This window comes from Zootermopsis nevadensis, unplaced genomic scaffold (genome assembly GCF_977971745.1).
Source record: "Zootermopsis nevadensis isolate Lab colony 2312 unplaced genomic scaffold, Znev_1.0 Znev_ptg000021l, whole genome shotgun sequence".
Lineage (NCBI taxonomy): Eukaryota > Metazoa > Arthropoda > Insecta > Blattodea > Termopsidae > Zootermopsis > Zootermopsis nevadensis.
Window position 1 is genome coordinate 22019800 of NW_028259153.1, and position 27891 is coordinate 22047690.

General features: G+C 41.6%; 1 protein-coding gene across 10 annotated transcripts in view; it reads right to left on the reverse strand.

Annotated features, from left to right (window-relative positions):
• Positions 1 to 377: 377 nt before the first annotated feature.
• The window catches only part of pyd (zonula occludens-like protein polychaetoid), a 69468-nt gene continuing 41954 nt past the window's right edge, over positions 378 to 27891 (reverse strand). For 7 of the 10 annotated variants that reach the window (XM_022064621.2, XM_022064620.2, XM_087353058.1 and 4 more), the window contains 20 exons: positions 24874 to 25046; positions 22610 to 22797; positions 21440 to 21700; positions 20458 to 20790; positions 20098 to 20176; positions 19436 to 19586; positions 18669 to 18820; positions 18010 to 18131; positions 17495 to 17667; positions 16981 to 17152; positions 16476 to 16698; positions 15115 to 15138; positions 13213 to 13387; positions 10005 to 10271; positions 9208 to 9705; positions 8384 to 8589; positions 6444 to 6733; positions 6049 to 6340; positions 4670 to 4884; positions 378 to 2826 (listed from right to left, as the gene is read on the reverse strand). In XM_022064621.2, the coding sequence (XP_021920313.1) occupies positions 2549 to 2826; positions 4670 to 4884; positions 6049 to 6340; positions 6444 to 6733; positions 8384 to 8589; positions 9208 to 9705; positions 10005 to 10271; positions 13213 to 13387; positions 15115 to 15138; positions 16476 to 16698; positions 16981 to 17152; positions 17495 to 17667; positions 18010 to 18131; positions 18669 to 18820; positions 19436 to 19586; positions 20098 to 20176; positions 20458 to 20790; positions 21440 to 21700; positions 22610 to 22797; positions 24874 to 25046 (4272 nt within the window). In that variant the 3' untranslated portion in view covers positions 378 to 2548. Of the gene's footprint in view, positions 2827 to 4669; positions 4885 to 6048; positions 6341 to 6443; positions 6734 to 8383; positions 8590 to 9207; positions 9706 to 10004; positions 10272 to 13212; positions 13388 to 15114; positions 15139 to 16475; positions 16699 to 16980; positions 17153 to 17494; positions 17668 to 18009; positions 18132 to 18668; positions 18821 to 19435; positions 19587 to 20097; positions 20177 to 20457; positions 20791 to 21439; positions 21701 to 22609; positions 22798 to 23159; positions 23351 to 24873; positions 25047 to 27891 lie in introns of those variants that run through there. The other 3 variants (XM_087353060.1, XM_022064624.2, XM_022064629.2) reach the window with 3 other exon arrangements.

Below are 27891 nucleotides of genomic sequence, written 5' to 3' on the forward strand. Positions count from 1 at the left end.
GAGGCAGTCATGGCGTATTTAACGTTGTGGTATTGGTACTATTGTAGCATTCAACGGTGGAAACCACGGAAATATTACTCACAACATGGCATTCTGGGCAAAATTCAGACTAAACACCTTCAAAATAGAAGTTTAAATGATATTTACCCCATGTGTTTTCATCTACAGACTTTTTATTTCGTGCAATTGTGATCAAAATATTTCCAAACCTAACCTATAATACTGATATTAGTATAATGAATTTAGAAACTATCGAAGAATTTTTGTGAAACTGATATATAAAAATAATCCTATTCTTCACTTTAACCTTTCAAAATTGGGGTACACAATATATCGAGGAAAATATGGTACTCGGGTTGTAATCAAAATCTGCAAAACAAAATCAAGACATGTATTAAGTTTTATATAATTAATATCATCTCTTAAAGTGGATAACATTTACAAGAAATATATCATGCTCAGTCCTCGCAGACTCACATTTACACTTTTATATTATTTACACGCTTACATACAAATTACTTTAAATTATAAAAACAAAATAGTTATTAAACATTAACTCCTGATAAGATAACTTTTAACTCACAAGACGATTAATCAGAGTTACACCTACCGTATTTGATGCGTATCAGTTACGCGTCTTACCAGCAGGGTCCTAATTTCAATCAGATTAATTTTGTTCAAAACAAATATTTCAGCGATGCAACAGAATGCACTGCCGTAAGCCACCACACGCGCATTATGAGAGTAGGCTCGTAAGTTTTCTTCAGACGTCAGGACACTTGAAAATTTGAATGAGTTTCTCGGGATAAACCAGACAAAATTTTCAGCCATTTAAGAATCTTCATTTCATGAACACTCCACAAAAACTTCCACTGGGGGAAGTTGTTAAAAGACTGAATTTTTAAACTGACGAGATCCGCGTCGAATTACACGATACACCGATATGATGAATCCATACACGTAACGAATGTTTTCCCCCAACCGAAGACACCGATGTATCTACTACGTCAAGTGACGTCCCAATGGCCGAGTGGCTGGCATTATAATTTTTGTACCAGGGATCGATTCTTGGCTGGAAGGCCAGCCATCTTAACCGAGGTCTTTTGCGGTTTTCCCGAATCCCACCAGACAATTCCTGGAAGGGTACATCAAGTCATGACCACTTCCTACTACGCCCTTCCAAAAATGATTCACAGTCATCCTTCCACCTGACGCTATATAACACACAAGAAAGTGCGCTAAGAAATGAAGGGACCTGTCCCGACTGTTTCCTTCCACATCATCGCTCATAAGCCTCACCTTCTCGTGGTAGCGAGACAACTGTCGTTAACTGAACTAAGAAGCAGGAGGATATGGCACTTGATATTTCTTGGCTTCGTACACAGACTTGCTTTCTCATCACGGCACAAAACACTGTCTCGTGGAACTCTGTCCAGAACTTAGCGTAAAGAGTGCGCAACGCCTTCCACCGTTATTATAGGCACTGTGCCGCTCCTCGTCTTCGCCGGTTCCCCAAGACGTGCCGAACATCAAACAGAATTCACACAAAAGTTTCAAGCACAAATTTAATTAACACACTGGCCTGATAATGCACTGGGGTCACTCCCCAACTCCTCAGTACGTGGCAATGCCTAGTAATAATATCAGCTAATTAAGTAATAAACTTCAAGCAGGACAAATTAAATTTCAGTCAAGTGCCAAGGGGCATCGTAGATTCGAAAAAATTAAAACTGAACGCATATAGAAGAAACTAAGTGAAGAATAAATTGGTACAGAGAAAATGATTAAACTCCCTAAACTTAATGGTACCTGGACTGTTGTGATGGTGGGGCTCGAGTACCTCAGAGACCCCAAGAGCTACTGGTAGGGCCTCCCTAGCCAGATTGGTCGAGGGGGAGAGGTCAGACTAAGACGGGTACCCTGGTCCTCCAGGTTAGGGGTTGGTCGCAAGGCTAACAACCTCGCACCGTAAAAAGGAAGATGTTTCGAAACCTCGATCAAAGCCTCGGACAGACGGACCAAACGGAAGAGGAGAATCGAGGAGGCCATGGACCGAATACGGACCGGAGAGTCATAGAAGAAGAAACATGATGGACGATAACGTATTTTCAAAAGCCGACGGTATAAATCAAAGTGTATGGACAGATACATTTTAATAAGTTCCAGAGACGTCTATTAAGTCACACCAGGCTGTACGATAATCTGAAGAGGGCAGAAAAAGAAGAAGAAGACTGTTCAACAAATTCGGAACAGCGGAGCAAAATAAAACAGTAATTTCACCCACAGTACATCCAGACGCATAAAATAATGAACTTACACTATACCTGCCGAAAACCGTGTTGAGACTAGTAATACATTAATGTCCCTGCTGGCTCAGAGGTTGAGCGTGAAGTAAGATTCAACTTATAAGGGGTTGCAAAGTCAACCCTAAACACTGAGCACATGTCAGTCATTCAATAATACACTTCAGTATGCAAAGTGTACAGGCAGTAACAAATCACCTTATGATTACATTCAAGACACAAATACTATATATAAGCTACGATCATTAGAAGTGGTCCACTAACACTGACACGCTGTTCGAGCCAATGGATGTGGCTGGACCCCCAGAATCTATCGCCACGCTCTGCCAACTGGATGGCCGTCCCAGCTGCCCACAGGTCGTCTCTCCGGACTTGAGCGCGAAGCTTCTGGGACGACGGTTTGACTCTGATGAGCGGTCCGGAGGTTCGCACATCGCCCAGTGCGGTAACCGCAGTTCAACCGGACAACGGAACTTAAGTCCGTGCGGCCCGCACAGGACCAGTGGACTTAGCAACGTCTCACCTGTATAACAAAACACTGACTTTATGCAAGGTTCATGAGAACGGTCATGTTTTCCATACCATCGAAACAGTCAATATGAAATTTCATGAAACTTGGTACAAGCATAATATTACTGAATGCCACTCACCCAACTTTTGTACACTTATTAAATTACCTTCTATCTAACGTACAGAGTTTGTGAATTTTTTTTGCATTTTTTCAATATTATTTTCTATATTATGTTTTAGGACGTCAAGATAAATACCTTCCATGTTCTTTTCAACCCACACTTCTCAGGAAAGGGACAATTCTGTGGTACAAATATATATATATATCATGAAGACTGGGTGAAATTTTAGGTTCTCATGGTCAAATATGAAGATGACGTCTTCTGGAATGGTGTGCTGTGTAGTCTGATAGAAATTTTAGAAAATATATTTACAAATATTACAGAAGAATGGATTAACAATATATTTGACTAAAATGTAAGGGAATCATTTGCTAAAAAGCAGGGTTTTTTTTCTTCAATTCTTCTCAAACTGCAAAATTTTGTATTAAATCCTTGACTTGTGTTACGAGCCTTTCCATGAAACAAGGCGAATAATACACGGAGGTTACAAACGCAACAAAATACTGAAATCCACAGATAACACAAAACTCTCATCCACTTTACTGACATTCCAAAAGATTTTAATGCCAACGATTCAGAGCACAGCACCCATAACTTTGTCAAGAAGCCCATGCATGCGTTACTTTGTCTTATACGTTAACATTCATAGAAAAGTATATATACACATAAACACAGTGAGAAAGACAGGAGCACGTTGACAGCTGTCTTCTGGGTTGTAGCGTCGTGTAGTCTAGTAGAAGTTTACCAACCTCTGAAACACTGGTAAACTTCTACCAGACTACACAATGCTACAACCTAGAAGACAGCCATCTTCGGACTCGCCGCCATGAAAATCTCAAAACCTACTTAGACGAGCACATTATCTACCAGATAGAATAAGGATCACTTGTCTACCAGAGCGACTGCAAGGCCATTACTCAGGACTGAGTATCAGAAGATCCTGGAAGATGTCTGTCTTCTGGGTTGTAGTGCCACGTATCTTGTAGAAGGTTACCAGCATTTCAGAGGGTGACAAGTACATTGGTGACGGAGGCAGCAAGGGCCTGCGAAACGTTGGCGAACTTCTACCAGATCAGCTACGGCGCCACAACCCAGAAGACCACACGAGAACCTCAAATCCTACTTAGAAGGTACTGGGTTTCACCAGAAAAACGCTAAGACGAGACTGAACATCGTGACTGGTCGTAACTAATTCTTCTATGTCCTTATAAATTCATCATTCACTCGCATCCTTCCATTTCATGCCATGTAATTGAGAAACTGTTAAATAAAGTAACAAGAAATTAATAACACGAAGCCCCACACATTCCTAACCCAAGCACCGTTTAATGGCGAGTGGTTAACTTTAATTTCCGGATGCCTTCCCCCATCCTTTCCACTTAAAGTCTTCAAAAAGATGGTTCTTATTGGAATGAGGACTGCAAGGGACCAAGAGTCTTTCTGGAGACGATAACAAAGTGCAAAATTTTTACTGCTATCTGCAAACTAAACTGAACACAGGTCATCCTCTCGTTACAGACCGAGTTACTGCAGCGCCTCAAATCATTCATTTAATAACTAGGTGAAATATACAAAGCACACGTCTCTGCATGATATAGCATTACTAAGCCACTGGGCAATCTGCAAGAGTAATAAATACAGCGAACTGCCGTTAATGAGTTAAAATAATTCAGGCTCTTATATTTTTCACAATGGCCGCACTTCCACACGTGAAAGCACCGAGTGATTGCTTACCTTTCTCTTGGTCAAGCGGGGGCAACATAGAAGTGTCGCGACACACTTTGAAGTAGACCTCCTGCTGGGAGCCAATAGGAAGAGCTCCTGGAGGGATAATTATAGCCACGCCTGTGTCTGGGCTGCTCAGTGTACCCCCCTCGTGGGTAAACAACCCCCTGGCCGTGGCCACCACCTCCTCACCGTCACCCCCCTCACCAACTTCTCCTCCACCCCTACGGTCACGTGAAAATACCAGGTTAGTTCACCACACACACCACAAGCAAGCCCAGCGAGAGGTCAGACAGAAAGAAGAACCAACCCTTCAAGCCTTCAACAGCTAATTTATTTTTTGAAAACAACGTAAAGTTACGCTACAACTGTTCTGCTTCCTATCTGCCTAACTGTGCTCAAGCACAAAATTTAACATTTCGTTACTAAGGTGAACGAAGAATCTACCGTTTATTATTTAAACATTTACATAAGAAGCATCCATTACAATAGATGCAGAGCTGATATTGGTTAATTACAGTGAAAGAAAAGGATTACAAAAAAAATCTCATAAGAAAATACATAAAGCTAAAACAAATAATACACAAGAACAACAAAAAGGAAAGATAAAGTTAAATAGAATAAGCACACTCATGGAGTACCAGATAATATTTTTTGAGTTAGTACCGAAAGTCTTTCGGACTTTGCTCATTGTCCTATATTCTACAACCAGAACACTACATTTCAGAAGCTGGATCTGCCTCCATCTTCGGGTGAAGGGTACATACATATGGGTCGACTAGAAGACGACCATCGTACGACACGGGACAGAAAACAGAAATTACTTGCGCTGAACTAAAATGCATTTCCTGAAATACTTTTTTTCTTCTTAATCTCTATGTACCACGAAGACTACAATTTTAAGCTATTTAGTAGCGCGTGTTATAATTTATTGTAGTTCTGTCTGGACTGCAATCATGACATGCCCTACAGAAACTTTAAAATTAAATTAAATTATTGATTATCTAATGTTAGGTTATTTAAAAATGTACAGCTGTAGAGGTGATATAGTGCCACATTTCATAAGTCCCAAACTATGGGGTCGTTTTACGCTAGTTTCTAATACATTTCATCCACACAGCCTCCCACTTTTTCTGGTTATGTACAAACAAATATGTACATCACATGCAATTCATTACGTACGCTGTTTAGATACAAAACAACATGTACATGTGCTTCAAGGCATTCAGTCATGCTGTCGAGTGCACTTCAGAACCAAAGCGAAAGTTTAGTAATACAAGTTCAAAAATCAAAAACTCTGTTTACATTTTAAAAGAATAAAATGTAATTCAAAATTATATGCTTTTATTCTTTCGGCATTACCTTGAGCGCCCAGAGTGCAGACTAACCTGAGATTACTGTCTAGATAGTGGTGCAAGGCAGCGCTCGGTTTCTTGTACAGTTCAAAAGCGGAACCCCTCTGCTCCCGGTTCGCGAGGTCCAGCAGGCCGCTCGGCTCCCGGGCGTGGTGATGACCGGTCCCGCTGCCACCGTGGTGATAATCGCTGCTACTATTGCCACTGCGGTTAGGAGCTGGAATGTTGTAATAGTACTGTCCGCGGTGCAGTGCAGTTCCGGGGTTATAGCTGCGGTCGAGACTACTGCCGTGTCCCGAGTCAAACCCTCCGCTTGTATCCTCTCCTGTAACGAAGCGTACCATCAGACAAGTGCTTAGATGTTAGTAGATTAACTTTTCATACTTTACAGTATGAGTACATAAAGAGCATGACTTTATTTTACTTACCGCCATTGTGCTGAGGCATGTAACCTGCAGAATCTAGTCCCCCTGCCACAGAGTATGACTTGGCATGCTGGTACGAGGGCAAGCCTGTCGCCTGCTGTTTCAGCATAGACGCCACAGTTGAGTCCGCGTCTCCACAGGGTTGGGCCGGGTGTCCGCTCCCATAACCCCAGCTGCCTCCGCCTGCACCCCCTTCGGGGGCTACGGGTGGTCGATAGTTTTTAGGTTTTGGCGGGGGTACAGGCTTATAAGCGCCAGTCTTGGGAGGAGGCAAAGGTTTATATTCACCAGGTCTGAAAACAAAGAGGCCACAAGCTGCACAAACTACGCTACAGGAAAGGCTGTACCTGGCACACAAACTAACGACACAAAACAATATTTTCATCTGATTACTTAACGCAGAGAAATTAAATACAGATAAGTGGAAAGGACAAGCTGCAAGTAATATATTCTGACAAGCACAAAATGAAAGAAGAAAATGTAAAAGTAAGACTCCAAGCGCATGTATATGAAACAAAAATTAGGAGCAGAAATGATATGATAAAGTTCAAATAACTAGATACAAGAAGACGAAAAACATCTAAGAAACATATGAATTTCAGAAAAATGAAGACAAACAGCCACATGACAATAAAGCAGTAACTTGTCGGATCACATTAAATAAAGCAACGAGGCAAGAGGAATTCCACGGACGGATTTTTATCGGATAACAAAGCTGAAAGGAGATGTAATTTGACAGTCCTAACTACGCTCCAAATGTTTCTTCATGTGCATGTTACTCATGCAAACTGCTGTACCTCAATCCTGGTCAAAGACAGGTTTTTAAATTAACCATGGAAGCATTTGAAAGGGTTAACATAAGAAGGTAGAAAACTTCCCTAGATTATTTCTGATAACACGTCAAAATCGTTTCAGTAGAAAACCGACTAAACAATTTATTTTTCAGACCACATATTACAAAAAAAAAAAAAAACTACTGATAGAACTTTGAGGTTAAACATTTTTATAAACTGTGCAGTGCACTGACAACTATCTAACTGCAATGCATATTTCAACACAAATTACTTAAGCATGTACGTGGCACTAACACTAGCAGCTCACACCAAAGTGTGCTGCCTGGAAATGAAAATACGAGACGCCTTCACAACAGGAAGCGCGGCATAAGTCAGGAAGCGATGATCAATGCACGTGCTGTAATCAGACAAATGCACATGTCTGACTATAACTGGGACTGACTCATTCCAGAAATGTCACAAACATTCTTTTCTCAGCCTTCCATTTATTGACTGCTACCACAACGCATATCACCAAGCAATTTGTTACGACCCACAACCTAGTAACTGCCCAGCGTTAAATAGCATTTACCTCAACCCCAAGAGGAGTTTATGGACTAGAACCCACTCTTAAAATGACTTAAGGTACTCCCCTAGAGTCGCTTCTATTACGACGGGAGAGTGGATAACCGCAGGAACCACTCGCTGAAGACACGGTGCCAAGGGGGTCAACCTTTCCCTACCGGCAACCAGATAGTTAGATAATTCGCGACCCAACGTGTATAAATCCAACACTGCCCTCAGCCGTTTAGAAAAAACAAAGTGGGTCCTCTGCCCCAGATCCATGTTCTGTAGAATGAGATCCACAATCTCAAACTCCTGAGAAAAACCTGGCAAAACCTCAGCAGCATTAACCACGCTCTGGCACCAATTTGCGCCCCACTGGCGACGTGAAAAGATAAACAATAACTCCAAAGGCCAGGAGGTGGTATGGTCACAGGATTATTGCTGGGGGTAAACCCCAAAATACAAAATATTGAAAAGAATCCCTTGTTCTTGCATTTTCAAAACACCCCTTGAAATAAAATCACCCATCTTGTCTACCCTAAAACTGAAGAGTCAATACAGAGATTCAAATCCTGAACTTGGATTATGATCATGTTTGCATACCTGTATTTATTAAAGTCTGGCAGTTTGTTGGCTTTCTCATTCTTATTGGCGATCGGCTGAGCTGTGGAGCGTGTAAATCGATACGGATCGTGGTTTCGAGGAGATACGCCAGTTCCGTTATTGGTTCCGCACTTGAGGTCGTCATGAGCATTAGGACCAAGGCGATTGTTGTATGAATCATATGATGATACGCTATCAAAACTACTCTGTAAAAGTAAATTACATTTCTGTAACACTTCAATGGATCAGTAATACCAAACTTTAGGAATCAAATGTCACGCCTTTTGAACAGGTCTTAAGGACTTCTTGTACGTCTTATTAGCCCTATCCAGACCAATGGCTACTGTATTATTTCCGTAGTAGCAGAAGACTATTTACTGGATACTGGGAACGACCCGTTCTTCAAGTGCCTGAGCACTGCGGGTCCCAACTTTTCGTTGGCTCGATCTATAGCCATTCGGTAGGACTCCTTGGACGAGGGATCGGCCCGTCGTAAGGCCTCTACCTGTTCACAGGACAGCACAACACAACGTCCATGGCTTGAGTGGGATTCGAACCCACGGTCCCAGCGACCAAGCGGCACAAGGCCCACGTCTCAGACCGCGTGGCCACTGCGGACCCCAGAAGACTATTTAACATTAAGAAAACTTACTCTTGCACTGGAGATGAAAAATAAACAACAAAATCATCACATTCAACGACATCATCATTCATAATAACGTTATGAACATTTATCAGGTGTAAAATGGATGAGGTTTGGTGAGGGACTAAAGTATACAAACCGTTGGCAACAGGGATGTGATAACAAACTCCACCCCACTTACTGTTTTCATGTTGTGCCGCTCCAAAGAAGAGCCTGTCTGCCCTGGAGGTCTGTGATGAGGGGTAGCATTGATGTAGTTTGGAGGGTCCAAACTGGAATCTGCAGGGTCCCCCAGTCCACCATCACCCTTCCCAAACAGACGTTCAGCAGCTGACCTACTCAACGTCCCACCACCTCCCCGATGCGGTTTGTTAGAGCGATCAATTCTCGGAGGCAACTCTGGCGGACCCTGACCCGGAGGAGACCTCGTCACAGGGGGTCCCAGTCCCTGATGCTGATGCGGATGCGGTGGGGGGTAGTTAAGATGCATCGTTGATGAAGTTATGGGGGGTTCGTCATGATGAGGTGGAGGTGAGAAGCCATATTTACTGTCGCCTTGTGACCGTCGTTTGTTGCTCAGTGACAGTGCTAGGTTGTGACTGTGGCCCCCATGGTGATGGTGATGACCGTGGTCTGATGGACTCAATCCACCAGCTGATCCATTGTGACTCTCATAATTCTGAAATTTGGAAGGCATATTTACAATTATGTAGTAAAACCAAATGTCAAACTTGACATCACAAACCGGGGTAACGTTGTATGATAACACAATGCAGACAGTTGTCACATTATTACCTCTAACGCGATTTGGTGTTGTGCATCCATTGTTTCTACTATCTTTTAATTGGAAGCAATAGGAACTCCCCTCTCAATACCTATGGCTCTTATAAATTTTAATATTTTCCACAACATGGCATATAAGACCAAAACACTGAAATTAAACTGAAACTATGTAACTTTTAAAGAATGGACATTCACCTGTTTGTAGTGGTTGCTAGAAGAGTAGGGTGGAGGCGCACTGTAACTGGGAACCCCTCCATCCTCTTGCGTGGCAATGCTGGGGTCGGACGAGCTCTTCACAAGGCGAGGGGGCCCAGGCCCTGGTCCTGGTGGGGGGGCTGTGGATCCAGGAGGGACAGCACAGCGGGGCTCTGGGGAGAGGTCCAGGTCTGACTCTGGAGACGAGGCGTAGGAAAGGCGCGAGGTCATGGGGAAGAGAAAGTCGTCAGACAGAGCTTCATCCGGCTGCAGAACACAACACAACAGGCACAGGTTAGACACCAACTAACAAGACAACACATGAGGCACATTTTACATGCGACGACTTGCAAACGACACAAAACATCCAAAACATATTGTTTGATTTGATTGACCAAATGTTTGTGTGCAGACAATTATTATACATTTATCACTAAGTAGCAGCGTCATAATATGAAAGAATTAAAACGACAAAGGAATGGGCTTCTACACATTCTGCGTTACATATCACACTGACATACATCAGATAATCATTGCCTCTAGTGGAAAGCACTTCACAAACTCCAGTCAAGCATCTGATATATTCAACTCTGTACGTAAGGACCCTCAACACTTAACAAAGTTGAATAGCTGCCACAAATAGATAAATTCACAACAGCAGAGTAATCTTTGTGAACTGGTAACACTGGACATGAAGTAGACAAATCTCAACAGACCACCAAGTTCAGTGTCAATCCAGTACTGTTTTCATAAAAATTTATCAAGAAAGAAATTTATAATTAAAATCCTAATTGAATTCATGCAGAGCTCAGAATATCTAAACTACACATTTTAATTTTTATGTTATTGTTTTACGCGAATAATTCGATTCTTTGTCAGTTCAAAGTGGAATTTCAGATTGCCAAACACAAAACAAAATACAATCAAACAAAATGAACATGAGTACAATCAATAACATTTGCAAACATAGAATTCAAGAATATGCATCAACATAACCTCACAAACATGCATAAACTCACATTCTACACTAACAAGCATCGTGCTCACATCATAAATTACTTTCCAGCATAATCTGTTTGACTCAAAGACCTAAGTGTCAGGAAGAAAGCATGAACTGGAAGGTTTGTGCATAGTTTTAGCTACACCGCAGAATACGCCACTTTCTAAACGTTGGGTTTTGCTGGCATCACGCACCTAACCTGTCCCCTGAGAAGTCACAGTAATGCTGGGCTACGATTAATGATTTACCACATCATGTTATATGCACCATACCCTAATTGCATCAAAGCAGCTGATTTACAAAAAATTCGTACATAAAATAAAATACAAACCTTATTAATGAGAATTTTTACTAATATTTTTTATATGACGAATATTTAACAAAATAAAAAAATCAGAGTGTGTTCAGTGTAATATTTTTATACATTTGATATGTAATTTAAATTATATAATAAAAGGCCACTGATGAATTCATCTGGAAAATACTTATATGCGAAGGGAAAACACATTTTTATGTATCATATGGATGGAAAAGATAAATGTGGACGTAACTGTGAAGCCAAATGCTGAAATTCCACAGCAAATAAAAACAAACACAAATTATGAGGTCAGGTGAACAGAGGGGTGAGTCACATTTGTTTATGAACACCGAAAGGGTGAGACTGCTAAATAAACAATGCCAGCAGCAGTGATGTGGAAGAGCGAAGAACTTTGTAATTCAACCTCAAGTTGAGAAAATGCACTCTTGTCACATAACACAGGCATATTTTAGTAAAATCATCGCCAAATTGTCTAAAATATTAAAAGACGAAGGCACAGAAGTAAATTAAATATAAAACGGTGATGGTGATTATTAAATGAACTTTCGTTTTTAAACAAAAAAAACGGGAAGATGGTAAATTTCCAAAAAAAAATATGTCACTTTCAACATACTTCTAAGAGTTTTCACCACCTATTTTAGAAATATAAATTTTCTATTACCAGTCAGTGTACATGAAGACCACAGAAAAATTTAATTTACAAATAATAAATTTTGAAAATATGTGTACTCCATTTCCACATCTGTTCTCTTGCGTACTGTACAAAACCTGCTTTGCTCTATGCCCTACGGTATCATTGATTCCAACATTACGATGTGAGGCCAAAGGTATTTTGACGACATATATAGTTTGGGAAACAATGTCTTAATGCCACTACAGATTATTTGAAAAATACACAGTTTTTATAATGCTGCTTGGATAAGTTCATTTGAATTTTAGTAACATCTATTCACCTGCCGCTGGCCAAGACTTCTAAACCTAAAACACTCCATGCAACACTCAAATGAAGCCAAAGTACTGCTCAGTGACCACAGGAAGGAAACTGTTGTTGTTGTCCAACAAATGGCTGGGTTCAACCAGGATTTCATATGGGGACAAGTATGGAGGTGGAGAGAGGGGAAGGGGCACCAGATACATGTCAGACAGGAACTCGATCGGCTGACAGATCAGAAAAGAACACATTAGTAACATGAAACACGAAAAATATGGCAGGAAATTTCACTACAAGTTTCACTGTGAAAAGTAAATGCCATCTTCTTTCTTAAGTATTTAAACACTAATGACTCGTAATCCTTAACGCGGCAGCCGCAATGCCTGTAATGGGCAGATAACACCACTTCTTTCCCAGAAATACAACACAAAATTGCCCAGCACCGACCCTTTTGAAACTGTTGTTAAGTATCAAAATGTCATCAGCTGCTACCTGAAGGGTCCAGTACACACCAATAAAATTCATATTTTATTTATTTTTATTTAGTGTTCTGTCTGACGACAGGTCCATATGAACAGGATCCTTCCATCCTTTTCTCGGACTGGGACCTGTTCATATACGTTCTTGGCAGATGATCCAGAAGTGGTTTGCCATTGCCTTCTTCTGTGTGTGAATGGAGTAATTGTTGGGATGCCACGGAGAAACCGGGGAAGCCCCCGGAGGAAAACTCCGTGTTGCCTAGACCACGGCCTTGCCCAACACAAGTTATAAATTCGGGCACCGCCGGGAATCGAACCCGAGACCCCAGGATTACATGGCCAGCATTCTAACCGCTAGACCACTGTGGCGGTAAAATTCATATACCTGGCAAAAATAATTGTTAATTACTTTTACTTTTAGGTTTCATACAAGAACGTCAAATCTGAAATATGACTTAGCACACTGTCTCACGGATTACCTTGCTCTCGCTCATCCACACAGGAGCACTCTGCTGCTTGTCTATGAGCTCCCTCACCTTCCTGTACCAGGTTTCTGGGCTGGTGAGTGTGATACTGCAGCTAAACGTGTGGCCCCAAACCTTCTCCAGCTTTTGGCACTGCTCAAATAGCTTCTTGCTGCTTTTGTGTGCTGCCCTACAAACAGAGCCACAGTGTCAGTCCGTCCCGCATCTGTTAACGTCCTCCTCTTTCCATCTAACAAACGGATTCTTAGGCAAGTTTTGAAATTATGCACCAGTTGTCGGGCATATTAGTGTGGCCGTTCACGTGAAATAACTTCGTTCTAAATGAACGGACTGTAAAATGATGACTTTCTTTTGGGATGTTGCACTGTGTAGTCAAGTAGGGCAAACACCCTGACGATGGAGGTAATAAGCTTCTTTGAAATGTCAGTCAGTCTCTACGAGACTACACAGTGCAACATCTCAAAGACAACCACCTTCAGACTCACCAACATGTGAACCTGAAATATAACCTAGATTTCTTAAAAATATTCGGTGTTACGAACCTTTGGTAAACTTTATCACCAAAACTAAAATCTGTTCCTGGTTAGAAAAAAACAAGCTGCTATGACATTACCTGACCCAAACACCAAAAGTAATGTTTTGCAGTATATTTAAAAAAATACTGAATACACAAAAATACATTTTGTTTGGAAGAAAATTGTCACCACTAGTGAGACGTGAAATGTAATATATAACATAAAATCCAACATAACTACAGATTGCCTTATTTATTCGCGTACTTACTACCCTTCTCTTCACTGTAATCATTTTACTTCAGACCGCTTGATAAACTCGGAAGCGAAAGAATTTTCTTTCTGCTCCCAAGACACATTATAAGTAGTTGGAATTTTCAGCATGACACATTAAGAAGAAATTAGCATTGACAGGCACTTTGCTGCATTGAAACTAAGAAAATCACCTTTCCTCTCTTCATAAAGCTTTCTTTTCCATTTCCAATACCAAAATTCCCACAAGCACTAAGCATTCCTCAATACATTTTTCCTACACATATGAAATTTATGAACACAAAGATGAGGAATAACACGAGTAAACACAAAATATACAAACATTATACATACCTCACAAGTAACAATAAAACCCACAGGAAGTTAAAGAAATCAGTAACTACACCAGATAAAGAGAGACGTTGAAAAAAGAGGTAAGAATTCGACAGTGCTTCCGGTTAAGATATTAATATGAACAGAATTAAATGAAGGTGTTTTGTAAACTGACCCAAATCAACCATTATAAAGATTTTTGAGAACGTAAAATTATGAGCATTTAAAAACAGAGTTCAAAAATCCATCATTACAGTACAGTCCCTGAACCATTGAGTACTGACATTACTTTTAATTTTGATTTGACGGCAGTAAGTAATTATGTAGATGTAATAAATCATTAACTTCAAAATAATGTAAAAGTTTGAGGTTAAATCTGACAAATTTAATTTACTTGAAATCTGTACTAGAGAAAATTACGAACAAGAATAAAACAGTATAGTGTAATTAAATATTAATTTAAAATTCTTCATAGCTTTATCATACAAACTAAAACATTTAAAAAATTTCAAGTTCCTTCGGGCCTATATATTTCCGTAATGAATAGAATGATCAACTTGAAACTGTTTTTATATTGTTATATCGTGTTGTTATAACTGTTATATCTATTAATATGCAGAAACTCCTGTCTGCGCCATCCATCATTCATGCTTCGCTTCTTTCCTTTAACCAGTAAGTGTATAAAGAAATGTTATTGGCATGTGAACCGAGACCACGGTACGATAAAAATTATACAAAAATAGAATCACGGTCAAAGCAAGCGGACTACAAGGAAGCATCAATGCACTTCAGTACTCACCAGCTGAAGACATCCACGAATGAGCTAGCAATGAAACAAATACAGCATTACTCATGTGTGGTACGCATTTCAGATACAGTGGCTCCCAAATAACTCAACTCTCTATTGCAAAAGCACTAATTACACTTGCAAATATACTTTTTAGCAAACAACCTCATTCAGAAACCACTGTTTTATGTATGGGGCTCAAATTTAGCAGTCTTCTGTAATAAGCAGATACATCATGCGCCTCCGACAACTACAAAACAAGAATTAGCAATTCGTGCATTATACAATGTAATACTAACTAACTAACTAACTAACTAGATGGCTTACGGAACCCGAAGGTTCATCACCGAACTAACCAAAGCCCTCCACCGGACCCTGTCCTGGGCCAACAAAATCCAGTCTCCTTCAACTCCTATCTCCCATAGATCCCGCCTGAGATTATCCTCCCATCTACGTCTAGGTCTCCCCAGCGGTCTCTTCCCTTCAGGTTTCCCCACCAGTACCCGGTGCACACCTCTTGTCCCATCCATGCGCGCTACATACAATGTAATACAACGAGCAAAATGTTGCATGTGTCAAGCTGAAAGATGGAGATTTTTTAGCATTGTTAAAAGATTTTGAGATGAACTTCAAGGCTGGCTAGTACGAACGAGACACTTTCGGACGAACCGGAAGGCTTCGCATAAACCAACATAAAAAGCTCACATATATTTAGATCAAACTGAGGGCTTTGAATGCGTTCAGATCAACCTGGGATACTGGATACTGGGAATGACCCGTTCTTCAAGTGCCTGAGCACTGCGGGTCCAAACTTTTCGGTGGTTTGATGTATAGACATTCGGTAGGACTCCTTGGACGAGGGATCGGCCTGTCGCAAGGCCTCTACCTGTACACAGGACAGCAGAACACAGAAAACTGCGGACAAACATCCATGGCTTGAGTGGAATTCGAACCCACGGTCCCAGCGACCAAGCGGTACATGGCCCACGCCTAAGACCGCGCGGCCACAGCTGACCCTACCAGATCAACCTGATGGTTTGCTAATAATGCGAAAACACATAGCAACCAGAAGCTTCTCTAGCATTGCTAAAACACTTTCTGACCAAGATCAGGCTTACTAATGTCTCAAATCAACGTGATATGATAATACTCTTGCCCAAACAACAAATAGTAATTATCAAACACGAATGTGCCCGACACAGACAACATTTTTTCCCCCTAAAATTAATCAAACTTTGAGAGGTGCCTACAAAATGTTTTCAGTTCTCCTGCGATGTGCTGCATTATACCTCTGATTTTAGGGGACTTCCATTACCTACTTCAAACATAGCGTCTACAAAGCAATACAGACTGCAACTTTACAATCAACTTACTTTGACAGCCCTGCCCTGAGCTCTTTTATGATATGTTTAGACTCGGCACGCAGGAAAATGACTATTGGGTAGAACTGAGCATAGTTTAGCCTGTCAACTGCATTTGGCGTGATATCCAGCAAGGCATGCTTTCCCCGGTCCATGATCTCACGGATTGCACTCAGACGGATGATACCAGATGACTTCTGACTCTTCGGAACTTCCTCTAAGTTGCTGTCCAACTCTGGAAAAATAGCAGCAGACACATTTTCTCACGTCTTATAGTCAAAATTGAATCTCCAAGAGATCCCATTTGGTTTGTAATATCTACCACAGGCCAAACAGTTCTAAAGTTGATGATAATTATGATCGTGATGGAATTACGTCATCCTCATATTATCATCAAATCAAATCACTCTAATTGCAAATATGATCTTCTGTGAGCCATCTGTCACATTAAAATCAATTTACAGTGCATATGCATGATATATATATATACACACAAGTAAGTTCACCGTCCACTTACGCGGGGAGGTAAACTTGTCGGGGAAGTCCTTCAGCATCTTCTCACGAGCGATATCTGCCACAGGACCAAACAGTACCACAGGTCGCACAAAGCCCGGGTGCCTCAACACCACTCGCTCGTATGCCGGGAACTTACTGATGCTATCGGCAAATACAACATCATCCCAATGGTCCTGAAATACACGGCATTCCAAGACAGGTGTAAACCACAGATGAACACAAATTCTGCAGCAAAACACATTACCACCCAAATCGCAATAAATATTCTCTTCAATTTTAGAGTAATAATCAATGAATAAATTCCGTTTGATGCATTTATTGATAAAATTATTTATTTACTGACAGCACAAACCTTTATGATTATGTCCCAGGTAGATAAAATCTATACTAGCATGAACTTGCGCAGATGTTACACAATTATGTATTTCAAAGGTCTCCACGTTTTCCTAGAACATGAGCCTTCACGACAGGATGTAAGGTGACTTGCGCTATGAATCAGCGCCATTTTCACTCACCCTGCTGAGTGACTTGGAACGCCGATGACTGCCACGTCTACGTCTAAAGAAGCTGCCCCGACTCTCAGAAGCCGTCAGTTCTTTTTTGGTGGCATTGAACTGTGCTGTTGCCAATTCTTCAGCACGCGACTTGTTTGGGATGATGCCCTTCTGAACCTCCTGATTATTTCTCCCTAAGGCATTAAACTATTAATTAATATGGATGTAAGGTCACTCAAGGTGAGATTCAATTGATGTAACCATATGTAAAATACTCATAATTTATGCCATGTACGACTATTCTTTTCATATAAAATATAACTAAAAGGTGGCAACACAGTTCAAAATTAAATTCGCTTCACAAATTTTAATTTAGAACCACCAATACAAAACTTGACAGAAATTTGTCAAACACTTTCAGACTTAAAATGTGCAGACATGATCTTCATTGTCTGTTCATTTTCTACACTTATTCCCCATTTTCAAAGGCCCTACATTTATGATATAAGCACTTATCAACGGATAAGTACACTCACCGATGCGGAACACCTGCCATGAACCGACGACACCATTGTGAAGAGTGTCGACCACGTGGAACACGTCGCCTTTCCGAAAACTCAGTTCGCCCTTATTTGGCTGATCGTAGTTGAAATGAGCTCTGCGGATAAACGAAATAAAATGTCTCACTAAAACGAACACTTGAGAAGTTGCACAAATTTGTAGTAGCACGTAAGACAGTACTTGGTAAAATAAAAACTTTCTTGCATTACTCTTTCAAGGGACTTTATATTGCAGTACAGCAGAACACTAATGAGAACTCTTTGGATAGCGTAGTAGCAGCCATGAAATACAGTCAAGTAACTATAATACTTAATCTCTCCTGAGGAGGAGAACGCTTGCCAACAGGTCTGTGGAACATAACCTCACAACCCACTTCATTAACATCGTCCCACCCATGAATTAATCTCCTTTCCCCTTCTTTCCTGCTAGAATTATGTAAAATTTTGTGATCTCAAACCCTTTAACTTAATGAGCCCAATAAATATAGATAAAGAGATTCTGGATCGTAACGTCACGTGGATTTGTCGGCAGATAACGTTTTAGACGCATGTATTGCCGGTATCTTCGGGGCTCAAGTCCACATGGCATTACGGTCCACAATAACAACATGGATACAGGTAAGAAAATTCCTCACTTGATATGAAACGAGTCTCCTCGCTGACTGGCCACTATCTGTTCATACTCGTCTTTCCGATACTGAACAATGAGATCAATCTGGTCCTGCAGACTGAGCAGGAACAATACAGCCTCCTCTCTTGTTACTCCTTTCATGTCCATGTCATTCACCTGTGACAAATCTTGTATTTAACCCTAACCTTCCATAATAATACATGGGCTAACTTTTAATATCTCAACCCATGACAAACTGTCCTTACACATAAATCTGTATATTGCGCCGTCTTTTGAGTCCTGTGTGGACGTCATGAAAACAGCATAATCTCTTATCAGCGGACTCACCGGTATAGTAGTATCGATCTACATTTACATTCAAGGTGTGCAAATCAGATCTCAGCAGGATTACCAACTATCTGGTGGGTTTTTTTTTCCATTTATTCATTTATTCTCTCCAACTGAATGCTGGGATAGTACTTTCGAACATCTTCCATAACCTAACCCATTCACTACTCATCACAAACCCAAACTACCGACTACTCTCGACAATCTCATTTAATCCAAAGCTTTATAACCACTGAAGCTGAAACAGTGTTATAAGTAACAACCACTCCTTCCACATCCTTTCCAATTCATTACTCACTAATCATCATATCAATTAAAGATACGCAGACTGAGGTACTGACACACTGTTAAATAAACCATAAATAAATATTTACAAACTACAATTCTGATACACAGAGACAGACATAACGGAATGTTAAATTGGACAGCCGTAGCATGATGTACCTTGAGTATCTTGTCTCCTGGCTGTAAACCTTGCAGGGATGCTGGGCTTCCAGGTTGGACAGCAGTAACAAATATACCCACCTCATTACCGCCGGTCAATCTGATGCCGACAGATCCCTCTTTCTGAAATGTGATGAAACGAGGATCTGGCCTGCAAAAAGAAGGATTGAAGACACTCTACGATACTGAGATAATTCAGGGGCATCCAACACTTGGTCAAAGCGGTGAAGGCAGATGGAGGAAAGTCACTAGTTCAGAAGGTAGCCGTCTTCTGGAACGTCGTAGCCTGGTAGAAAATGAACGACGTTTCGAAAGTGCTCATCACGGCCCAAACAACAAAGGCAGTAAGTACCTCTGAAACCCTGTTTTATAAATATATTAAGCTTGTAAACATTTTATATTATATTAGTTAAATACGAGACTGCATTATATAAATATAACCGGAGCTGGCAGAATTTTCTAATCCGGCTACAAAATAAGGCGTATCGAGAATTATTATTAACGCTGGCAAGAAGAAATTAAAAATTTCTGGCACAAGGATTAATAACAGAAAAGACTGTGGTGATGACGTCAGATAACGGCCTCCTCTTTCTTTATTTAATTCTTTCTACTCGAGGAAGTGGGGTTTGCTATTCTTGCAGAACGGACTGAGGGCCACTCACATGGGCTGCTTGGAGCGCTGGAGCAGGGGATCATCTTCATACAACTGCCTTCTGCTGTTGCCACTACTACTGTAGTAATCTGTAAAAGAATAAAGCCGAGTGAACATGTGCCCTGATACATACATTTTGATGATGATATGAAGCTCGTCTGAATAACATTAAAAACTTCAGATCTTACCTCAAAGATAACAAAGCATGTCTCCATTAGAAAGATCAAAAAGTTAATGCTGTTTAAGAAATAATCACTGTTTACTCTGCTGCTTATTCCTGTCTTCTGAAATTTTATCTGGCAAGGAAAGTACCTACATGCACTCATACGCCGAGAAATAATGAGATTAACATTGGAAGGGCACAACTCGCCTTCTGGTCGAGGGGGAGGTGGCCTGGGTGGGCTGCCCAGGGGATCTGGTGGTCCCAACGAAGGAGTTCCATCTTCCAGTCCGCTACGTGGACATGAGTGTGAGTGAGCGTGGTGATGAGGAAGACCAACGGGCGTCGCCGGTCGGTCTAGCTGACTCAGCGACACGTCAAGAAGCGGGCCTCGTGACCGACCCCTTGGGACTAGGTTACTTTTATCCTCCGCCAGATTGTGTTGGTGTGTTGAGTGGCTACTCCGTGTTGGCGGTTGCACATAAAGATTCTGTGACGAGTAATTCGGTCCACTCAGTCCATCCAGGTAGTTTCCGTGTGAATCTGTGTATGAATTCCCAAGTGAATATCATAGTATCATATCACCTTACATCACCGGTGTGACCTCACAGCTTAGGTCTCTATGTGCCTGCTCCAAATTCGTCATGATAAACTTTAAAAAAAGGTAGAACAATTATATTCATCTTGAGAATTACAATGGCTCTTTATGGAGCAGAAATTTGGCAACTCTTGGAACAACAAAATAATAAGTTGAGAATAATGGAAATGGATTTCCTAAGAAGAGCGGCTGGAAGGATTAGAAAAATCATGAGGATGGATCAAGATATAATTGAGGAGATAGAGAAAAGACAACTGATTTGGTAAGGACACGTGCAAAGGATGGAGGAGGAAAGGTTACCAAAACTATGAAATGGCAACCAAAAGAGAGAAGGAAGAGAGGAAGATTGAGACCAGGATGGAACGACGGAATTACAAGAATCATGATAGAGTGGAAACTACCTCCGGAAGGATGGGAAAATAGAGAAGAATGGAAGAAAATATTAGGGACCGGAAGACCGAAGTAACGGTCAAGAAACGGAAGAAGAAGAGAGACTTACGATCAATAACTCACAATAAAAATAAATGTCTCATGTTTTTAGTGGTTGGCATCTCTGGTGGTGAAGTCTCAGACTACCATCCCATCGCTACCTACCTTTGGGCAGAGCTGTCGACTCAACGCTGGTGCCTGGCTTGTGTTCTCTTCTGACCACAAGATTCAACTTCTCCTTACTCGCCTCGATAAGTTTGCGGGCATCTTTGAGGCTGAGTCCCTCTGTGGTGTGGTTGTTGATCTTCAGAAGAATGTCCCCTTCCTGCAATGACCCCCCACTGTCCTTTCCTCCACTGCCGTCCAACGTCGCTCTGTTTGCCACTTCTCGGACATAGATCTTGCATCCCAACACCAGACCAAAGTCTGTACATCACATATTCATATTACCGTCAGTAAAAATTATCAGATACTTCGAAGTTTACTAAAGTGTAATGAGAATTCACAACTAGCAAAAAAAATTAATTTTATCATTGGAATATGGGATTTATATATCCCTGATACAACTCCAGGGTTATCAGTTTAGTAATACGCTAGTGCAGCGCACATTTGGCTGGATCTGGCGTAAGCAACGCCTATGTGGTATAATATTAAACTATCTAAATAATAAAAAATGCTGCTTGCTGATTATTTCTTAACGTTTAGGCATGCCAGCTATTACGACATAAATTTATGAAAGTGTTTCGTTATTACCATTGCCACGATATAGCAATTATTTGTCGTTAGTGGATTTTGGGCTTTACGGGATGTTATTATAACCACTGCCATAGTAACGATGTTACGATAGGCCTACTATATGCAAATTACTACTAGGCGGTACAAATTTTATAACCCGGATCTAAATTAAAGATTACAGTACAGCTCTCAGTCTGGAGATGAGCTATGCTGACTAAGGTTTTGTAGTTTTCCTCAGCCCCTTCACACAAATGCAGTGTCAGTACCTTGAATTGGGGCATGACTCCGCACACCCAGAGTTACAATTCCAGGTGGCAGGCCACGTTATATGGATCCGAAAACGCTGTCCCTTACCAAGAAGGTTATTGCGCTTACTGTATATTACTGAGAAACATGATGACTATGAAAATATAATTAGAAAAGATACAAAAGCTTTGTTTCAGGGTATTGCAAAAGCAGTTGCCGAGAAGAACCGAGGAAAGCCTCAATCAGAACGACCAATTTCCTGGACGTGTCGGATCACATCCGCTGATCGCTACTATGAGACATCCGGTCCCTGGTGTGAACAGGTGAAGAACAACCCCAAATGAGGTGGCTCACCATCTTTCTTCTTGCTTTTGGTGAGGCTCAACTTGAGTGTCTGGGGCTCTGGACAGGCTGGCAACACGACTCTTCGCCTCACCACCAGCAAAACCGTGTTCCCACTGTCTCGCAACACCTGCACGGCCGTAGCGTACTCCACATTCTCAAGAGACACTCCATTGGCACTGATGATCCGGTCGTTCACTCTAGAAACATACGCAACCACCTTCACTGGCAATGAACATTTGAACTAAAAAAAAGCAGATGATTTCTTGATGAGCTGAGTCGTGTTTCTCAAATCAAACTACTGCACAGTTTAAGCTACGATTCAACACATTTAAGTGAGGTGATTTCACACACCTTTCTTCTTGACAGAGTAAATTAAAAGCAAGTTTACTATTTTTCGACCCGACAACTTACTAACTGTATAGGCCGAATGGAAGGGTATTATAATTAAGGACGAAACATGTGAAGAATCACTCGTGGGATATTTTACGAATCTGTGGTAGAAATATCCCGGAAGAATTTATACAAAAAAAGTTAACTGAAAGATAAAAACTCCACTCGCCTTGTCGAGATTTGAACAGTAAACTCAAGGACACAGGATTCCTGCCACTGAAAAACTAAACTATATTTACTCCGAGACCAGCCAAGGGCAAAGCTGGAGACGAAGCCTCTAATTTAGGGCCTATGGTTCTACCTAAATTCGGGTCCCTCGAACTACCTTCTGGCATTGCTTAGTTCCGTCACCTAACCTAACCAAATTAACACACAACAGGATCTCTGGCGCTACGCGGGAGCATGATGCAATAATTAGAAATATCACGAAAGCAATGAAGGGAATAATTGAAGTTTTCGCCGTGCACCCTCGTGTTGGCGCTGCGGGCGAATGACTGTTCTACCCATAAATGATGGGCCAGTAATTAAACTTAATGGGCCTCGTCACTGGGATATGCAGTGAAGTGGTTTTAAATCTGAAATCTGTCACTGGGGGGTGCGGCCCCATGATGCGCGGTCAGTGGCAGTGTCATAAATTGAGTAGAGAAAGCGCTCTTAATAATTTCCATGTGTTTCCTGCTTGCATTCCGTGCATTTTTCTCCATCTGTTCAAAGGAAGTGAACGAGTTACTTCGAATCGATTAACTGACTTCATGGAGCATTTATTCCCGAGATGACCAACAGTCAGACAAGAAATTCCTGCCTTTTATTGTACCCGAAGATTCATTACCATGCAGACAAAATCGCAGAATTGCTCGATATCCTTAGCCAAATCAATCCAATCCACAGATTTCCACCGTGTTTTAGATACACTTTAATATTATCATTTCATCTACACCTGGTTTTCCAGGTGGTCTCTTCCTTTCAGATTTTCCGGCCAAAACTTTGTATGTATTATGTTTTAATGCTACATACCCCACACATTACATCTTCCAAGACCTGATCAGCCTAATATTATGCTATTTTCAGTCTCATAAATATCTGACCAGAATGGGCAAATGAAAGGATGAGCCTTGTATTCAAATTCGCCGAGTGTAGTGAACGAAGTTGTCGGGAACCCGGTACGCAACCCTAAGCTTTTCATCTCGCTGCTTGTATTAAAGCGAGTTTCCCAGCCCAGTGACTCGGAACACGCCATCACAAAGAGACCTTCACACAGAGCAGGGGTCATGGACACCCGGTATTCTCTTGCTCACGATAAACCTCAACGTAACCACGAGAGGCGGGATGGACGCCTTACAGTAACGTAAGTCATGATCGGGAGAGGGGGGGGTAAACATCCCCGGTAAGCAATCGGGAGATCCTGGGTATTGTTCTCGGCCTGAAACTAGATTATCCTTTAGTCTCGGGGGGGGGGGGGGGTTACAAAATTCTTGTAAGCCAATTGACGTATCCTGACGCCCTATCGATCGGCCTTCTTCGTGTACACCTGGGCCCATTCAAGAACTGGTACAACTTAGCGAGTCACCTCTGCCAGAAAGGGTACACGCAGCTTCTTATAAATCAACAGATTTGGGGCAATGCGAGTTCTGGTTATCGCGTCGGTGAGTCTGAAGACGACTGTCTTCTGCGACCTTGCGCTGCGTAGTCTGGTAGAAACTGGTCCTGATGATGGCAGCAGTAAAACCCACCGAAACGTATATCAATTTGTAACAACAGACTACACAGCGCAACATCCCAGAAGACAATCGACAACCTTCTTGCAACACGACGCCAAAAACTTGTCTGAAGGAAGCTGAGGAAGTCGATTGTGGTCAGTGAAGAAGGCACTGCCAGGCACCTACTGGAGCTTCCCCTCCGCTGGTCCCGCCTTCAAAACGTCCGATATGGCAATAGCCGGATCCCCGTTGGTAAAGTGCGGGTTGTCTCTCCCACCGCTGACGGCAATCCCAAAACCGTACCCAGGGACCCGGGTCAGGGTCACGTGATGGTACTCCCAGACGATACGCTCCCCGCCCTGAAACAAAAGAAATCACTCTCTCACTGCTACTGACGATTATATACGTACTGACACCTGATAGCCCTTGTAGGATTTGAGGTTTTCACGGCGGTGAGTCTGAAGATGGTTCTCTTCTCGGCTGTTACGCCGTGTATAAACGTGTATAACAGTCTTGTAGAAGTTTACCGACGTTTCGGAGGTCTTTGCTGCCTCCATCGTCAGGGTGCGATACCATTACAGCCGCAGGGGGGCTACGGATAAGTGACTTTTAACAACTCGCTGTTCAAATAATAAAAAAGTCTGTCATTTTGGAATGTATTTTTAATCGTAAGCCAGTGTGTAGTGGCATTTTTATTAGAAATTCTTTACTACACATAAGGCGGTTCACAAGGTGTGGTATTATAATCAGAGACAGCCATTTTCGGACTCAAAAGTCTTAGTAATCAGAGTTTAATGCCATGTTTTTGTCCTATCATCGGGCGCGACTGCTGTTTATATTAATAGGTCTTCAAGAGCCAGTCGTGGTTGAAAGAAGATTTTGAGTAGAGTGCAATTCTTGCATTTGGAATGTAGAAATTATTTGCGGGGTTGGGTCGCTTTGTTCGCTTCAAATTTTTCTTGTTTCTAAGGCAACGGTATGGTTATTGTCCCTCAGAGACCTCCGTACACGAAAAGTCGTAAAACGAATACGGGGATAAACGAACGTAGAAATGGCAGGATCGTTCACAGGAGAAACATAAACGCGAGGGGTGTGGAAGGAGCAGAATCTTGATTCTAAAGGAAATTCCATTTGCGAGGTCTCCGTGTGTCCAGCGACATCAGGGTGGCTACACTCGCCTCATGTCACTCGTCACAAAGCCAACAGGAGGAGGACATCGTCGTAAAATCATTTTCAGATTTATTTATTAAGACGTTCAGACACCAGTTCATCTCGCAGGGGAAAATATTTTTTAAAAGGAGAATTTCATCGAGGCAAAAGATTCAAGATGAAATTGTTCTTTTCCCGTGGTACACAATGCAGACGCGGAAACAGTCCACTGACATCGAACGTCTGTGACTTTTTAACCTCTGTGTGGGACACAGAAATGTGGTACTTCGTGTCATGGTAAATAATTTACAAAAAAAAGGGACAAGTTTCTAAATCTCGTCAACTGAGATCTTCCTGGAATGTTGATTACCTTCCGGTGTGCCAATTAAAGTTTTTTTTATCGAGTCTTTTCCAATTCGCCGAGAAATTAATTCCTATTACATCTAAAAATAAATATACAAACAAAACTGTTTACGTCACAAACGAAACTAATGCTGAACGTGTTTCGACCTCAAGAGGTCATCATCAGTGGCAAAAGGGGGGGAATTATTCATATAATATGATCAAAAGAATATGGTTTTAAACAGATCACAAAGGTGAGTTCTTTACAAAACCATATTAAGTAACACTTCACTGGATGTTGGTTTCACAGGATAAACATTGTAGGGACACATCTGCGCTACACAACCAACTATCCTGGACCCCCTATAGATTCATCTACGGGTCCTAAGGGGTCACCCCGGTCAGTGCGTCGTCAGGAACACCCTAAGAGTAATTCAAAACTGTCCCGTCCAGACTCTGCGACCCAAATACAAATTACTCGCTAAAGGTGGGAAATTTCTTTACGTAGAAAATTATTTCCCGCTGGGGAAACTGCCCCGCCCTCCTCGCATTCCACCAGCTCATTCATGCGTTCATCTTTATCGATCCCCAAGGTCGCGGGGCGAGGCCCACCAAAATATTCACGGCGCGGGGGAGGGGGCGATCACAAGAATACTGAGGAAACCCACGACTCACCTGCGACTGCTGATTACCGAACTTGCCTTCAGTCAGTCGCAGGGGTTCGCGGTGAGATGGACTGGGTGATTATGAACTGCACATGGAGATTTGTGGGGAAGGGATTGCAGGGCAAAGCAGGATTAGAGGTGGATAATTTGATATGGGAGCTATAAATACACCGACGCCTGGACACGTGTTCTAAAAAAAAAATTGTAAGAAAAGAGAAAACCTGAAATACCGACACGTGAGGGAAAATTTTACAGCCTGATTCAGGAGACAGGTGGAGCTGTTTCATATCCACCCCTTTTTTTTGGAGGGGGGGCTGAAAATTCCATCACGAGTCACACAAGGCCAAAGAAATTTATGAAGGAAATTTTGTAAAACAAACAGCATTTCGCCACTGCCAAGGGTCTTCATTGCAAAGCGGGGGAGTGAGTCCGTGGTTCTTTCACCCACAGGGATGTACAGAGTGTTTAAATTTCGGAACAGTGTCTTACAAAATCCCGGGGGGGGGGGGGGGGGGGAGAGAAGAAATTCGTAATTTTTTTCCGCATTATCGTGTGAGACATGACATCGAAGTGGGAAGCGGATGGAGGAGGGGAAGGACACACATAAAATCGATGTTTGGGTGTTCCGTCTGCTGCTATATGCTATAGGTGCTACAGGGAGTAGGGGTGACCAAACATGGGAGACGAATATTTAATATTCAAAAACGAAAATCCGAAGCTAGTGTTCATACTTGGATTTTGTTACCGAATTTAAATGCAGAAATAGAAAATGTGGATTTCAGTTATCAGCTGTTTCACTATTCAACACAATATAGAAAAGGAACTGTGACGGTCGTACTATCATTGCTGAAAATATCGGCTATAAACAGCGTTCTTGTTCTAAAAAAAAAATGCAACAAGCCAATTAAATTTTACCGGATTTTATTTTATAATTCTGTATACAAAACAGTAAAAGTTTAAGAGTGCAGTATCCACAGAAAATGACCAATCAGTGGCGTTTTACATGCAGTAGTCGTGTCCACAGTCTGACTCTTTTTTTTTATATTAC